The following is a 17,547-nucleotide window of genomic DNA, read 5'->3' on the forward strand; positions in this document are numbered from 1 at the left end:
ACCGATCACGATGTACAAGTGAGTCAGGATCAAGATATAGTGATATATACTTTCCAGAAAAATTATGCGTCAAATATATTGGCAAAATGACACTAGTTAATGTTACACGCATGCATGCATTGCACATCATATCCATGGGTGGTTGACCAATCGAATAAGGATGTTGCATGCTCAAACAAGTACTGCAGAGATAATACGGTCGTGCATTTTAATTTAAAGGAACATCATCGAGGAGGCTATGGTGCTAAAGCTGCAACTTTAGCTGGCAACGACCACCAGATTAGTTGACACGCGCGAACCAACATGTGGTTGGATGGTTAGTGGGACTGTGGTATTCCAGCCCATCAGGGTTCAAATCCTGGTGCTTGCAATTATCCTTGGATTTATTTCAAGATTTCCGGCGATGCGCATTCAGTGGGAGAAGACGTTCTTGTCAACAACGAGGCGCCTACGGTGACTTCGTAAATCTCAAGATGATATGCCGGCTCGGTCTTTCGGAGGTGCTCATAGGGGTAGGATGTGTGTGTGCGCGTTTATAGGGATGGATGTATGCGCGTGTATATGAACGTTTGTGTCTGTACTGATGTTAAAAAAAATTAGTTGACACGCAAGTGGGACAAGTTTTCAACGTGGACAAGCATGTCTCTCCTTCGCAAAAAAGAAATAAGAAAGCATGTCTCTGCACGAGATTGGATAGGGCCCGCCGGAGGAGACGTGCGACCAGTCAAATTGATAAATACTAGGACTAGGAAAAAAATGTCAAGATATAGAAGGCAAGTTTTGCAAATCAAGGAGAAAGCTTTGTTCGGTCGATTTATTAGGCATGTTTGAGTCAGCTAGCTATACTAGTATCAAACACAATATGGCCGAATGCAAGGGCACCTTCTCAATATGATCACATTGGCACAGGCGCATTGTGCGGTGCAGCGAATGGCGAGAGAGGTACATTGTGTGTGCAGTGAACATGTGTCTTTGTGCGTGTGTGTCTGCGCGCGCGTGTTTGTGTGTGTGAGCGAGAGAGAATCCACGTGTTTTGTCCTTCCTGATTGGCCAGCCCCTCGTGTTCTCCCCACGCGTATCCTCGTCTCTTTCCGCACGCCAACATAGCCGATCTCAGCGTCGGCAGATCTGGTGAGCGTCGGGAGGAGAAGAACGAGCCTGCGAGGCGACGACCGTGGGGGAATCGACCAGATCCGCCGCGTGCCCGTCTGGAGGACGGGAACACGGTGACGGGGGCTGGTTCGACGCGCACCTCCGCCACCGAGCCTTGCATCGCCGGCCACCATCCCCTCCCCTCACACGCCGCCACTGTCAAGATATATCGGTGCGCCCCTCCTCACCGTCAGGCCGCAGGTCAAGTTCTTCCGCAGAAACCCCCTCCCTGCGCTCCCTCTTTCCAGCCCGCGCCACCTCTCCGGCTCCTTCCTCCTTCCTCGCCGCCGCTCCCTCTCTTCACCTGCAGCTCTAGCTTCTCACCATAGCCGCTGCCCCCTCCCCCCTCCCGTGTCGATCTTGGTCGTACGCATCGCCGGGAAGAGCGAGGGCTTCCGCTCCTGCAACTGCTCAACCCGGAGAAGCTCGCCGTCGTAATTGCCATATGTCTTCCTCGCATCGTCCAGGCTATTCTTGTATAGCCGAAAATTGCTCTGACCCAACGATCCCCTCCCCATGCTATTTTTTGAAATCTTATTGGCCGATAATGTTCGTCTTAAGAGAGGAGCCACACCATATGTGCTCAATCAATCAAAAGAAATATTCATCCTTTCCATAAATTAGTTTCAGATGCGTAGGTGGTGTTTAGGCCAATGTTTTCATGTGATCCATTCACTCTGCTTTAACTTGAAGAACTAACTTTTGTATCAGGAGACGCGTGTGATCCTTTAGTGAAGAAACGTGCTTTGGAATGCCAAGATATGGAAATGTCTGAAGAGTCAGGTTCAGATAAACCTACCCAAGCCTGCTTATTTTTCATATGTTGTTAACTGGTCTTCCCAAGTTTTTACTCTATGTGTTCCAAAATTTTCTTTGAAGGTGCCACGAGTAAGTACAACGATGATGGCCAGATAGATGATTCACTGCAATCAATTCAGAAAATACGGGATGAAATTGTATGTTATATGTTTTTTCTCTTATTCAGGAAAAAGTATGCTTGTTTCCTATAACTATCTTCTAGAATCTGATGTGAACTCTCCTATTCTCTCTTCATTCAGCTTCGCAAGGAAAGCATACTTCAAGAACGAAGTGCTCAGTGTGATATGGACATCCAGACACTCTTGAGTGGTATTCTACCCATCTCACATTTTAAACATGCTTACATTTACAATCACGCTGTAGAACTATTACAGTTTTGCGGTCAACACTGTCGGCAAGTTTTCCTGGGAGCCATATGTTTTCAAAAGTTCTGCACTAAACTGTGGTGTATCACACTTTTCAATGTGGACAAATCGTCCACCGCACTTTGTGATGTACAAATCGTCCGTCAAAACTGTGGCCAATTTTGGCAAGATGTTTTTTTGGAAAAAAAATTAATGTTTTGGCAAGAAGTTGCTTCTATATTAGTACCGCATTTCTTGTACTCATCATGTTTTAAAACTTATGCAGAAGGAAAGATGACACCTAAAGCTGTATCAATAATAAGAAAATACAAGGAAACTTGCTCAGATATGACGGAAGCTACCAATTCATCTTGCTCTAGAGATGGTGGCCAATCGATCACTAAGAGGAAGAAATTGAAGGAGGCACTCCTCCGACAATGCAAGGTAAGAAACCTCAAGCTGAACCTATGTATTACAATTTTAAATGCCACTAGTACCCTTGACACTTGTCAATGCAGGAGCTTGATGAGATCTGTCGTGGGGCCCATTGGATACTCCCAAGATACACAGTACTACCTTCAGTGTCAGACGGTATGTACAAATGTTTACTTTTATCTCTTAGATATTCTAGATAGGCAAGTATTAGGTCCTTGGACCATGTAGGCATAACAATTAGGAATATCATATGAATGAGTCCTGTGCCACGTACTTCCTGATTCTCATTTATCGAATTCAATCCCTATAGGTCCTGGTTAGTTTTGTGCATTGAGATGATAACATACATAGTGTGCTACGCTAACCATGCTTAGGCAAAAAGAGTTTTCAAGGTGTCAGATCAATAGGCAGGGTTTGCTGCTCTCTTGATGTCAAAGTAGCAATCCAAATAAGCCGCTTGTTTATTTATCACATGTTATGCTCCGTTGAAGTGTTAGGTTTGTTAAACATTCGATCAGTGGTTATCTTAGATCAGACTGATTAGGTCCCTAGTTAGCACTAACCAGAATTGATGTTTGATTGACTATCATGTGTGTGTGTGTGTTGACTTTTGAGCACTTCTTCACCGGTCCTTTTCCTATATTTTCAGGAATGTACCATGCCAGTGTACGTTTGAGATGCCCTGATTTTGAGATGAGCCTCACTGGTGGTCTTCGTCCTACCCCACACGAGGCGAAGTGCTCGGCAGCTGCCAATATGATACTGGAGCTTCACAAGAAGGCGGAAGAGCAAGAACAGTAGGGTACCTGATGCAAAATCACCTTGTTAAACTCCTGAATCTGGGAAAGTGCGGGTGGCTGGAACCAGTTGCTTAGTCATTACAACTTTAAATAAGACTTATTGAGAAAATTAATTGTGTTGCTACCTTGTTATTAGCTATTTTACCTTCCGGAGGTTGACTCCTTGTGTTGTTGTTGCTGTTATTATGGTTGTTTATTAAGGTCGCGATAAACCCTAGACTGTTATTTTAAAACTCTATGATGCTTCAGTTGCACTGGAAAGCCCTGGTGGAAAATGATCTGTTCACTGTAAAAGCCTTAGCAAGTGTGTGGATTTAGCATGCTACTCCCTCCATTCCGAATTATAAGATGTTTTGGACATTTCAATATGGACTATATACGGACTAAAATGAGTGAACAAATACAATAAAACACGTCTATATACATCTGATTCAAAAAAAAGTTAGAACAACTTATAATAGTGAATGGATTAAGTCATGATCATTTGAGCGAAAAGGAAACCAAACATAGACTCGGGAACAAAAAGGTTGCACAAGCTTTAGAATTTATCATAAAATGATTAAAGGTAAGCAAATCGTCCCCTCTGAAATCAAACCAAAAAAATAACAATATTGCTGACTGGGATGTTGTATTCTGTCGTATGATAATGGAATCTCGGTTTAACCCTCTTCCAGAGGGGAAAAATATATATTCAGGAGTCTGGTCATAAATGGAATCACAGAAGCAAGAAATCTAAATGGCAAACACATGAGGGAGAAATGAGACAGACAGACTATCATACTATGGAGGCAATATTTTGCAGACATGGGAATGGATTAGGTTACATTAAGGCTTGACCAGAGTTGAGACCAAGGTTCCAAGTTTAAGCCATGGGAAGTGTATCTATATAAGAGAAATACCTTAGCCTGATAATTCATGTATCCTAGATTGGATCACCTCTTACCTTGTGCTGCTCAACGATGAGCGTCAGTTAACCACTCCAGCCATTTGGTATCGTTAAGGCGTCTATGTCTAACAGCTAAGAACAGTATCTACATTCGGATCCCATTGAAGTTATTTTCACCAGCTGACTGAACTGGTGCAAGGAATTTGCAGTTTGGATAACCATTGATAGTTTAACACAGTTCATCAAATAACCCCTGGTTCCGAGAAACATAAAGACTAATGTTGCAACGGATGCAGCCTGCACAGATGCAAGACAGCAAGAGTACTCCTGCTATCCGTTCTGTATGCTACTTACTACTCCCTCCGAAAAGAAATATAAAAGCGTTTAGATCACTACTTTAGTGATCTAAACGCTCTGTAGTGATCTAAACGCTCTTATATTTCTTTACAGATGGAGTACTTGCTATAAATGGTGTATAAGACGGATGCTGAAATTCGATTCATCTTTATCCTTAATTTCGGATTAATTTAACAGGCAGTGCCGTGGTGCCAATTAATGGCAGGAAAATTATTCCACAGTTCTGTTCCCCGTCTTAGGGGATTGGTGCCAATAGCACTTACAAATGACAACAGCTATGGCCATCCTTATATTGTGAAAGTTGTGTGTGGAGCTTCAACTACTGACTGCATTGGTGAGCTGGAACCTTCTCTGATGCTGGTCGTGTATGAAACCAATTGTGGGCGACATATTACATATCGCTGCGTAGATCAGACAGCACAGGCATTGGGCTCCCAGCCAAGAATGATTTGATGAGCGTAAGAGCCTGCTTGGGACGATGGAGAGGAACCTCATGACCCGCACCCCTTACAGTCACAAAGTTGAGACCCTTGTACCCTTGGGTCCAGCCACCAACCTGTTTAAACACGGAAGAGTTCAGAAGCTAGGAACAGAATGGAAGACGAATATCCTAAATAGCTAAACATACTGGAGCAAGTAGCAAAAAAAATAAAGGAGAACACAAAGGTTGCATTGTAAAGGCACATAGAACACAACTTATACTAGTTGAAAAGGGAACAAAAGTACTACGATCCATGTATATAGCAAGGTACCGTCATGGCAAGCTAGAAATCAAAATGAAAGCGTATCATGCCTGTGGCCTATGGGTATCACAGATTGCAAGACTTATCAGACTATAAGGACAGAGGTTCCACATAGACACATAACTAAGGCCAAAACATATGATAGTCTGAGGATGTACAAATTATGCACAAAAAAAACCACAAAGCTTCAGGGTACTGAACATTCATGGAATCATGGGCGTTTTGATCAAGAACAAGCCTTTACCTCGCCATCATCATCATACCAAGCATGCCACGGAGTCACTGTTGGAAGCTTGAGGGCATCAATGCTGTATCTAGTGGATGTTACTGGAATCACTGCATCTGTGTCTCCACTGGGCAAAGTAAAGAAAAGATTAAAACAGAAGATACTTATGTATCATATCATTTATACAAGCCATTCTCACATGATGTTTAAAGTACACAGAGTGGGAAAAGTAACAAAGGTTTTACCAGCATCTTATGGTAGGTCAAAATTCCACAACCATGTTAAATGTGAACAGAGACTGACAAGAACTAATTGACATCGAACTAGGTTATACACAACGATCTTATCAACTAGGTGACGATATGTTAACAGTCTTGGGGAAATAAACTAGAATCCTAAGTCATGGACTAGGTTTTACACAACCATCTTATCGAACTATTGTATGGAGCATAGTTTAGTATAGAGCCATCATTGAGTGCCTGAGTTGGTAAAGACTTCAGAGAGTAAGGAATAACCTGAACATCCATATACGAAGCCCGTATTGAATAAGTTCATGATAGATATGCAGTACAGATCTGTCACAGTCCTTCCAGTTGGTGTTAATAACTTCACTGCAAAGAATGTCAGTAGTACCAACATGTTAAAAGAGTAAACGAAAACAGGAAACATGTTGGCGGACCTGCTTATTGGGATTACATGTCACTGGCGTTCACGTTTTCCAGTTACAGTTACTAAGAATAACCTCTAGATGCCATCTCTTAGTCACATATTTTTAATTAAAATTTAATCACCGCATAAATTTAGAGACATGCGAACATTGATGGCTAAAGATAATACTGAGAGATAACTGATGGTATAACATTTTTATTGTCTTCCCTAGATGACGGGAGGGGAAGAGAATGTTGCCTTCTCAACCACTATACACGCCCTTAATACTGCAAAACATAAGCATAACAATATAATTTTAAAAAGTCTAATCATAATTTTCTAGGCTAAGAATTCAGAACAACCCTACGTTATGGAGCATGGAATTAAAATAATTACTGATCGTTTGAGTAATATTACTACAGTTGTGAAAAAACGATTTTCCCACAAACTTATGATAGCAATGCAATGGACAAACTTACGTCGTAAGGATGGTAAAATCAATTCAGCCGCTAAAAAGGTGCTCAATACATTACCTGCAGGTCTCCCATTTAGATTTGCCAATGACCGGATTAACGTGAAGTGCCTTCTGCACCTCATGCAGATTGAAATATACAATTGAATGTTGTTCAGTGCATGGATCATATTGCTCTCCCATTTTTCCAGCAGACTATCAAAACACATCATGATATGAATCAGATGTACAGAAAACATGTGAATTCGTGAGCAAGTGTGCGGTACATGGCATGAAATATGGTATAAGTATTTCTCATTCACGGTTCTGTTGATGAATTTTGTGATGAGGACCCTTATCTTTGAAAAAAAGAAAGAATTGAAATATGGTATGCACTTATATGGACAGTACAGATCAAGGCAACAGTCCCCGCTTAGTACATACAAGTCAATTTTCATGCTAAAGTACATAACTCCTAAGATTTTCTTGAAAAGTGATGCATAAAACTTAGCAACTCCTCAGATAGGAAGGCACGGTTGAGTCAATTATATAACAATTAAAGTATCAGGTAAAATGCTACACTGTTTGTTTGGCATGACTTGAGTTGCAGGAGCTTCAAAACATACCCGGAGCCTTTTCACCACTTTGTTCCTTGAGGAGGCAAAAGATGAATGACAAGTAGGTGTGAAGATGCTATATGAATCGATGTTCCCAGCTTCAGTGCTAGCAATGTCAAGAATCTTATCACACTGTGGAGATGTATGCACAAAGGACTCGAAGTCACAGAAAATGTTCAGTAGCTTGTATGTTTGATCAGAAATCAAGCCAGTGGTCCACATATATTGAAATATTCCATAGTGGTCATGGAAATCATCAGTCAGGGCATTTCCTACCTGTAAGAAATGACAATAGATACAAAAAAAAAGAGTTGAGTGAACTTATTGGTTATCTGATTGCTGTCCCTACGAATTTTATAACTCAACTAAAGAAAACATAGTAAGATACAAAAGCTTAAACAAACTAACCAAATCAAAAGGCAAGCTACAAAGTAGTTGAAGAAACGCTATTGGACTTGGTTGAGAATCTTTTCATTAAGTGTCATAGATAATTCGTAAGGACAATGGTATGCAACAAGCCGACAACAGAACACCAAAGGCATTTTAGTCTGTGGCCCGCCAGCAGAAATATAGTTCGATCTTAAACAATCAAAAGAAAATACATGATGGACTTCAATAATCAAAATGCAGAAGTGCCAAAGCCATACCATATAACCCTTGAGATTGATTGTTTTGTCTCCAGTGGCCTCGTGGTGCCTCTTTATGGCTTGAGCCAACTGAGGAACGTAGTGTCCTAACCCCAGAGTCATAAATGAGTTTCAGAAACTTTCCATAAAGGAAAAGGAAAGAAAGAAGCAGTAGACTGCATATAAAGAAACAAAAGCTTGTAAAGATTCTACAGACCAGCATAACTCTCTCCAGTTAAATAAAATTCACGCTCCTTGTATTGAGGAAATCGTTTAAGCCACTTTGTTAGGAACACCAACGAATCCTTGGCTACAATATGTTGAGAATAACAATGAGTGAAATCCAACAATAATATATCATTATTTTGGAGGATGTGGATTTTGTGTAAACCAAATGATTAAGACAGAGTGAATGGGGTTGCAGTACCAGTCCTCTCATCCCCATTGCTTAAAATATCAGCAGAGGTGTTTGAATATGAATAACCAACACCAACCGGTGAATCAACGAACAAGATATTTGCAACTGCAAATATTAAGAAACTGTTAAAGTACATATCTTCCAAACCAAGCTGGAGTACAAGGAACAGCACACTATCAGAAGTTTAGCAAGAGAAAATGGGTAGTGATATGAAACAAAAAAAAGGTTGTAAGGCTGAAAACAAAGGCTGTACTCCAATATGCGTGTAAGTAGCAGTTCAAGCATCAAATTCATCGAAATTAAAATACTACTCCCTCCGTCTGAAAATACTTGTTGGAGAAATGGGACGAAGGGAATAGAAGGTACTTGTTTTGCACAAGTGCGGTACATTCAAGCTTTGTCAAATCTAATCTGGCACTTTCCATCCACCAGTTGATCAAATTTCATGGTCAATTGCAAGCAACGATTTGTGCCAAGAAAGCTGAGCTTCCAGTTTAACAACCAATCAGCTTTCAGTACTCTAGCAAAATATGGGGCAGACTCAGCCGTCAGCTCCTTAGCTTGCAATTCTTTAGAAGAAGAAAAACATAATTTCCATGGATGAATACAACACTGTGAAACCTCAGCTTCTAATACAGGAAACATGGGAAAGCTCTTTCAGAACTCAATTGCAATGATGATACATATGGATAAAAGCAAAGCAGTTCACTTATCACAAATGCTGTGATCCATTAACAAACCTATCATTAGAGTTGGCTAGTTTAGGAACTTCTGGTCAAGATATTTCTTAAGGGTTTCTTTCCCAATAAAAGGCTTAGCAATTTCCAGCTAACATCGTTCATTGTGGAAACCAGAGATAGAAGGTTGGAATAAGAAAGTAGCAGCATTTTAAATTTGAAATTAATTAAAGTGGTGATATTCATCTTCAATAGAGTTAGTTTCTGTCTGAATGTTACCTTGGTTCCAAGAGTAAGGATTCATATGCACGCCCTTTCCATCTGCATTGACATGGAAAGGCCCCACTTCTTCCCCGACTCCAAAAGCAATTGATGAGCAACCAGGCCCTGACAAATGAAACGCAGAAAGCCACCATTATACTCTCAAGCTATTTACATTATTGTTAGAAAATGAACTTTAATGAATGAAGGAGAAGTCAATATCCCAGATAAATTTATGAATACATGAACAATTAGCTAACGCCGTAAGGCAGCACTATAATAAGTTAACTCATTCCACAATTAGTTAATGCCATAAGGCAGCAGTATATAATTTAACTGATTTCACAATTAGTTAATGCCATAACCCATAAGGCAGCAGTAAGTTGACATTTCTTTCAATGGACAAGTTTAGGAGGTCGTCTTCTAGTCCTAGATAATAATATGCTTCAGTATGTGCTAGGCCCCCAAGCATTTTCCCCAGATAAAGAACCTGAATAGGCATGTAGTGCATATGAATGTATATATTGTAGCTATTTCTACTTCTGAAGCAATACCACAATCTTGTGCAGTGGTCAGATACGAGGCCTAGTACTCTAGTTGTATCACAGACAAAAGAAACCTTTCTGACGGCAGTTTCATGTGTTTGGCCCGGACAAAGAACTGGAGATCACGATGGTCGATCCCGGCTAACGCAGCACTAGTAACTTCAGCCGTAAAATCCCAACAGATTACTAGTACGAGATTGCAGGAGCGGATAGCAGAAGGAATGGGCGCCGGCGGTAAGGGGAGTACCTCCGTTGAGCCAGAGCACGAGCGGCTTGGAGGCCGGGTCGTGCGCGGCCTCGAAGAACCAGTAGAAGAGCGCGGCGCCGCGCTCCTCGCTGACGGTGACGTAGCCCGCGTAGTGCGCGAAGCTGGCGTTGAACGCCTGCCCCGGCACCCGCGGCACCCGGTCCCGCTCCTGCTCCGCCCGCCACGACCCCTCCGCCGACGCGGAGGCGGCCGCGACGAGGCCGAGGAGCAGGAGCAGGGCGGCCAGGAGGGGCCCGGAGGCGCCCGACATGGCGGGCTGGCGGCGGCGGCGGCGCCGGAGTGAGTGCAGCTGTGCAGGCTGTGGGTCTCGCGCGGCCGGCGACGTGGGGACTGGTGGTTGGCTTGGGTCAAGAACCAAAGCAGTGGTTAATAGTAGCGAGTGGTGTGGGGTGTGGGGTCGCGGTCGCGTGCACCTCGTGCGCGCCGTGGCAGCGAAGAAGCCCAGATCTCTCAAGCAACGAATAATCGTACGGGTATATTTCCGGTAGAGACGGAGTACGTATGCAAGTCAAGTACATGGTCCGTGGGGTCAGACCTGCTTGCATGAAAGAATCCTAGCCGGTTAGAATACACAGGAAGCGTTCCCTACCCTAGCCGCCGCCATTGGCGAGGCCACTAGGGAGGCGATCTTTTCCATCGGTGAGGGCGCTGGCCCCCTCTCTCTCCGGCTGCTGCTCCGGCGGCAGGAGGGAGGGGGGACCCCGTTCCTCCGCTCTGTAGTTAGGGTTTGGATTTGTAGGTCGTGGTGCGCCGTTGGGGTGGTGGGAGCGGCGTATGGACGAATAAATCTGCCTCAACTCCACTCCCACACTGGCGGTGTCCTTCATGGCGGCGTCTCGGAGTTGGTGGCATCGTGTGTTTGTCGATCCTTTAGATCGGCGATGTTAGGGTTCATGGATGGTGTCAGCGAGGCGGCGGCGGCGACTCCATCAGGTGTGTCTCTCCTTCTGCTCTGTCCCCGTTGCCGCGGCGTTGTCTCCGACGTCATGGTGGAGCAGGGAGGTTTTGTCGTCCGGGAGTACGCGCAGACGCTTGTGTACGCAAGTGACAGCTGGAAGATGGTGCATCTGTTGGGGATCGTAGCAGAAATCAAAAAATTTCTACGCATCACCAAGATCCATCTATGGAGTTTACTAGCAACGAGAAGGAAGGAGTTCATCTACATACCCTTGTAGATCGCGAGCGGAAGCATTCAAGTGAACAGGGTTGATGGAGTCGTACTCGTCGTGATCCAAATCACCGATGACCGAGCGCCGAACGGACGGCACCTCCGCGTTCAACACACGTACGGAGCAGCGACGTCTCCTCCTTCTTGATCCAGCAAGGGGGAAGGAGAGGTTGATGGAGATCCAGCAGCACGAAGGCGTGGTGGTGGAAGTAGCGGGGATCCCAGCAGGGCTTCGCCAAGCGCAAGCGAGAGGGAGAGGTGTCACGGGAGGGAGAGGGAGGCGCCAGGGGCTAGGGTGTTGCTGCCCTCCCCCCCCCCCCACTATTTATAGGGGCCCTGGGGGGCGCCGGGCCCCTGGAGATCCCATCTGAGGGGGAGCGGCGGCCAAGGGGGTGGCTTGCCCCCCAAGCCAAGTGGGGCGCCCCCCCCACCCCCAGGGTTTCCAACCCTAGGCGCAGGGGAGGCCCAAGGGGGGCGCACCAGCCCACCAGTGGCTGGTTCCCCTCCCCACTTCAGCCCATGGGGCCCTCCGGGATAGGTGGCCCCACCCGGTGGACCCCCGGGACCCTTCCGGTGGTCCCGGTACAATGCCGATAACCCCCGAAACTTTCCCGGTGGCCGAAACTGGACTTCCTATATATAATTCTTCACCTCCGGACCATTCCGGAACTCCTCGTGACGTCCGGGATCTCATCCGGGACTCCGAACAACTTTCGGGTTTCCGCATACTAATATCTCTACAACCCTAGCGTCACCGAACCTTAAGTGTGTAGACCCTACGGGTTCGGGAGACATGCAGACATGACCGAGACGCCTCTCCGGTCAATAACCAACAGCGGGATCTGGATACCCATGTTGGCTCCCACATGTTCCACAATGATCTCATCGGATGAACCACGATGTCGAGGATTCAATCAATCCCGTATACAATTCCCTTTGTCAATCGGTACGTTACTTGCCCGAGATTCGATCGTCGGTATCCCAATACCTTGTTCAATCTCGTTACCGGCAAGTCACTTTACTCGTACCGTAATGCATGATCCCATGACCAGACACTTGGTCACATTGAGCTCATTATGATGATGCATTACCGAGTGGGCCCAGAGATACCTCTCCGTCATACGGAGTGACAAATCCCAGTCTCGATCCGTGTCAACCCAACAGACACTTTCGGAGATACCCGTAGTGCACCTTTATAGTCACCCAGTTACGTTGTGACGTTTGGTACACCCAAAGCACTCCTACGGCATCCGGGAGTTACACGATCTCATGGTCTAAGGAAATGATACTTGACATTGGAAAAGCTCTAGCAAACGAACTACATGATCTTTGTGCTATGCTTAGGATTGGGTCTTGTCCATCACATCATTCTCCTAATGATGTGATCCCGTTATCAATGACATCCAATGTCCATAGTCAGGAAACCATGACTATCTGTTGATCAACGAGCTAGTCAACTAGAGGCTTACTAGGGACATGTTGTGGTCTATGTATTCACACATGTATTACGATTTCCGGATAACACAATTATAGCATGAACAATAGACAATTTATCATGAACAAGGAAATATAATAATAACCGTTTTATTATTGCCTCTAGGGCATATTTCCAACAGTCTCCCACTTGCACTAGAGTCAATAATCTAGTTACATTGTGATGAATCGAACACCCATAGAGTTCTGGTGTTGATCATGTTTTGCTCTAGGGAGAGGTTTAGTCAACGGATCTGCTACATTCAGGTCCGTATGTACTTTACAAATATCTATGTCTCCATTTTGAACACTTTCACGAATGGAGTTGAAGCGACGCTTGATATGCCTGGTCTTCCTGTGAAACCTGGGCTCCTTCGCAAGGGCAATAGCTCCAGTGTTGTCACAGAAGAGAGTCATCGGGCCCGATGCATTGGGAATCACCCCTAGGTCGGTAATGAACTCCTTCATTCAGATTGCTTCCTGCGCTGCCTCTGAGGCCGCCATGTACTCCGCTTCACATGTAGATCCCGCCACGACGCTTTGCTTGCAACTGCACCAGCTTACTGCCCCTCCATTCAAAATATACACGTATCCGGTTTGTGACTTCGAGTCATCCAGATCTGTGTCGAAGATAGCGTCGACGTAACCCTTTACGACGAGCTCTTCGTCACCTCCATATACGAGAAACATATCCTTAGTCCTTTTCAGGTACTTAGGATATTCTTGACCGCTGTCCAGTGTTCCATGCCGGGATTACTTTGGTACCTTCCTACCAAACTTACGGCAAGGTTTACATCAGGTCTGGTACACAGCATGGCATACATAATAGACCCTATGGCCGAGGCATAGGGGATGACACTCATCTTTTCTCTATCTTCTGCCGTGGTCGGGCATTGAGCCGTGCTCAATTGCACACCTTGCAATACAGGCAAGAACCCCTTCTTGGACTGATCCATATTGAACTTCTTCAATATCTTGTCAAGGTACGTACTCTGTGAAAGACCAATGAGGCGTCTTGATCTATCTCTATAGATCTTGATGCCTAATATATAAGCAGCTTCTCCAAGGTCCTTCATTGAAAAACACTTATTCAAGTAGGCCTTTATACTTTCCAAGAATTCTATATCATTTCCCATCAATAGTATGTCATCCACATATAATATGAGAAATGCTACAGAGCTCCCACTCACTTTCTTGTAAACACAGGCTTCTCCATAAGTCTGTGTAAACCCAAACGCTTTGATCATCTCATCAAATCGAATGTTCCAACTCCGAGATGCTTGCACCAGCCCATAGATGGAGCGCTGGAGCTTGCATACCTTGTTAGCATTCTTAGGATCGACAAAACCTTCCGGCTGCATCATATACAATTCTTCCTTAAGAAAGCCGTTAAGGAATGTCGTTTTGACGTCCATTTGCCATATCTCATAATCATAGAATGCGGCAATTGCTAACATGATTCGGACGGACTTCAGCTTCGCTACGGGTGAGAAAGTCTCATCGTAGTTAACCCCTTGAACTTGTCGATAACCCTTAGCGACAAGTCGAGCCTTATAGATGATTACATTACCATCCGCGTCCGTCTTCTTCTTAAAGATCCATTTATTTTCTATGGCTCGCCGATCATCGGGCAAGTCAGTCAAAGTCCATACTTCGTTTTCATACATGGATCGTATCTCGGATTTCATGGCTTCTAGCCATTTGTCGGAATTTGGGCCCGCCATTGCTTCTTCATAGTTCGAAGGTTCACCGTTGTCTAACAACATGATTTCCAGGACAGGGTTGCCGTACCACTCTGGTGCGGAACGTGTCCTTGTGGACCTACGAAGTTCAGCAGTAACTTGATCCGAAGCTTCATGATCATCATCATTAACTTCCTCCCCAGTCGGTGTAGGCACCACAGGAACATCTTCCCGCGCTGCGCTACTCTCCGGTTCGGAAGGGGTGACTATCACCTCATCAAGTTCCACTTTCCTCCCACTCACTTCTTTCGAGAGAAACTCTTTCTCCAGAAAGGACCCATTTTTGGCAACAAAGATCTTGCCTTCGGATCTGAGGTAGAAGGTATACCCAATGGTTTCCTTGGGGTATCCTATGAAGACGCATTTCTCCGACTTGGGTTCGAGCTTTTCAGGTTGAAGTTTCTTGACATAAGCATCGCATCCCCAAACTTTTAGAAACGACAGCTTAGGTTTCTTCCCAAACCATAATTCATACGGTGTCGTCTCAACGGATTTCGACGGAGCCCTATTTAAAGTGAATGCGGCAGTCTCTAAAGCATAGCCCCAAAATGAGAGCGGTAGATCGGTAAGAGACATCATAGATCGCACCATATCCAATAGAGTGCGATTACGACGTTCGGATACACCATTTCGCTGAGGTGTTCCAGGCGGCGTGAGTTGTGAAACTATTCCACATTTCCTTAAGTGTGTGCCAAATTCGTGACTCAAATATTCTCCTCCACGATCTGATCGTAAGAACTTTATTTTCCTGTCACGTTGATTCTCAACCTCACTCTGAAATTCCTTGAACCTTTCAAAGGTCTCAGACTTGTGTTTCATTAGGTAGACATACCCATATCTACTTAAGTCATCAGTGAGAGTGAGAACATAACGATAGCCACCGCGAGCCTCAACACTCATTGGACCGCACACATCGGTATGTATGATTTCCAATAAGTTGGTTGCTCGCTTCATTGTTCCGGAGAACGGAGTCTTGGTCATCTTACCCATGAGGCATGGTTCGCACGTGTCAAATGATTCGTAATCAAGAGACTCCAAAAGTCCATCTGCATGGAGCTTCTTCATGCATTTCATACCAATGTGACCAAGGCGGCAGTGCCACAAGTATGTGGGACTATCGTTATCAACTTTACATCTTTTGGTATTCACACTATGAATATGTGTAACATCACGTTCGAGATTCATTAAGAATAAACCATTGACCAGCGGGGCATGACCATAAAACATATCTCTCATATAAATAGAACAACCATTATTCTCGGATTTAAATGAGTAGCCATCTCGAATTAAACGAGATCCTGATACAATGTTCATGCTCAAAGCTGGCACTAAATAACAATTATTGAGGTTTAAAACTAATCCCGTAGGTAAATGCAGAGGTAGCGTGCCGACGGCGATCACATCAACCTTGGAACCATTCCCGACGCGCATCGTCACCTCGTCCTTCGCCAGTCTCCGCTTATTCCGCAGCTCCTGTTTTGAGTTACAAATATGAGCAACCACACCGGTATCAAATACCCAGGAGCTACTACGAGTACTGGTAAGTTACACATCAATTACATGTATATCACATATACCTTTGGTGTTGCCGGCCTTCTTGTCCGCTAAGTATTTGGGGCAGTTCCGCTTCCAGTGACCACTTCCCTTGCAATAAAAGCACTCTGTCTCAGGCTTGGGTCCATTCCTTGGCTTCCTCCCGGCAACTGGCTTACCGGGCGCGGCAACTCCCTTGCCGTCTTTCTTGAAGTTCTTCTTACCCTTGCCTTTCTTGAACTTAGTGGTTTTATTCACCATCAACACTTGATGTTCCTTTTTGATCTCCACCTCCGCTGATTTCAGCATTGAATATACCTCAGGAATGGTCTTTTCCATCCCCTGCATATTGAAGTTCATCACAAAGCTCTTGTAGCTCGGTGGAAGCGACTGAAGGATTATGTCAATGACCGCGTCATCCGGGAGATTAACTCCCAGCTGAGACAAGCGGTTGTGTAACCCAGACATTTTGAGTATGTGCTCACTGACAGAACTATTTTCCTCCATTTTACAACTGAAGAACTTGTCGGAGACTTCATATCTCTCGACCCGGGCATGAGCTTGGAAAACCATTTTCAGCTCTTCGAACATCGCATATGCTCCGTGTTTCTCAAAACGCTTTTGGAGCCCCGGTTCTAAGCTGTAAAGGATGCCGCACTGAACAAGGGAGTAATCATCAGCACGTGATTGCCAAGCGTTCATAGTGTCTTGGTTCTCTGGGATGGGTGCTTCACCTAGCGGTGCTTCTAGGACATAATCTTTCTTGGCAGCTATGAGGATGATCCTCAGGTTCCGGACCCAGTCCGTATAGTTGCTGCCATCATCTTTCAGCTTGATTTTCTCTAGGAACGCGTTGAAGTTGAGGGCAACGTGGGCCATTTGATCTACAAGACATATTGTAAAGATTTTAGACTAATTTCATGATAATTAAGTTCGTCTAATCAAATTATTCAATGAACTCCCACTCAGATAGACATCCCTCCAGTCATCTAAGTGAAACATGATCCGACTTAACTAGGCCGTGTCCAATCATCACGTGAGACGGACTAGTCAAGATCGGTGAACATCTTCATGTTGATCGTATCTTCTATACGACTCATGTTCGACCTTTCGGTCTTCCGTGTTGCGAGGCCATGTCTGTACATGCTAGGCTCGTCAAGTCAACCTAAGTGTATTGCGTGTGTTCCGAGGCCATGTCTGTACATGCTAGGCTCGTCAACACCCGTTGTATGCGAACGTTAGAATCTATCACACCCGATCATCACGTGGTGCTTCAAAACAACGAACCTTTGCAACGGTGCACAGTTAGGGGGAACACTTTCTTGAAATTATTATAAGGGATCATCTTACTTACTACC

At 44.7% G+C, this 17,547-nt stretch overlaps 2 protein-coding genes across 2 annotated transcripts; one reads left to right on the plus strand and one right to left on the minus strand.

The window, feature by feature from the left end:
* The first annotated feature begins 1,095 nt into the window (after positions 1-1,095).
* On the plus strand, positions 1,096-3,844 carry LOC109753354 (uncharacterized). Its single transcript, XM_020312258.3, has 7 exons — positions 1,096-1,353; positions 1,864-1,935; positions 2,032-2,108; positions 2,211-2,280; positions 2,602-2,759; positions 2,834-2,906; positions 3,400-3,844. The coding sequence occupies exons 2-7, from the start codon at positions 1,914-1,916 to the stop codon at positions 3,549-3,551; spliced, it is 552 nt and encodes a 183-aa protein (XP_020167847.3). The 5' UTR covers positions 1,096-1,353; positions 1,864-1,913; the 3' UTR covers positions 3,552-3,844.
* Positions 3,845-4,919: 1,075 nt separating this feature from the next.
* On the minus strand, positions 4,920-10,739 carry LOC109753330 (serine carboxypeptidase II-2). The gene is made up of 10 exons (XM_020312231.4): positions 10,253-10,739; positions 9,479-9,586; positions 8,532-8,627; positions 8,322-8,414; positions 8,126-8,211; positions 7,488-7,754; positions 6,944-7,077; positions 6,278-6,373; positions 5,781-5,889; positions 4,920-5,349 (listed from the first exon to the last, which is right to left on the minus strand). The coding sequence occupies exons 1-10, from the start codon at positions 10,521-10,523 to the stop codon at positions 5,185-5,187; spliced, it is 1,425 nt and encodes a 474-aa protein (XP_020167820.1). The 5' UTR covers positions 10,524-10,739; the 3' UTR covers positions 4,920-5,184.
* Between the last annotated feature and the right edge of the window lie 6,808 nt (positions 10,740-17,547).

This window comes from Aegilops tauschii, chromosome 7 (genome assembly GCF_002575655.3).
Source record: "Aegilops tauschii subsp. strangulata cultivar AL8/78 chromosome 7, Aet v6.0, whole genome shotgun sequence".
NCBI lineage: Eukaryota > Viridiplantae > Streptophyta > Magnoliopsida > Poales > Poaceae > Aegilops > Aegilops tauschii.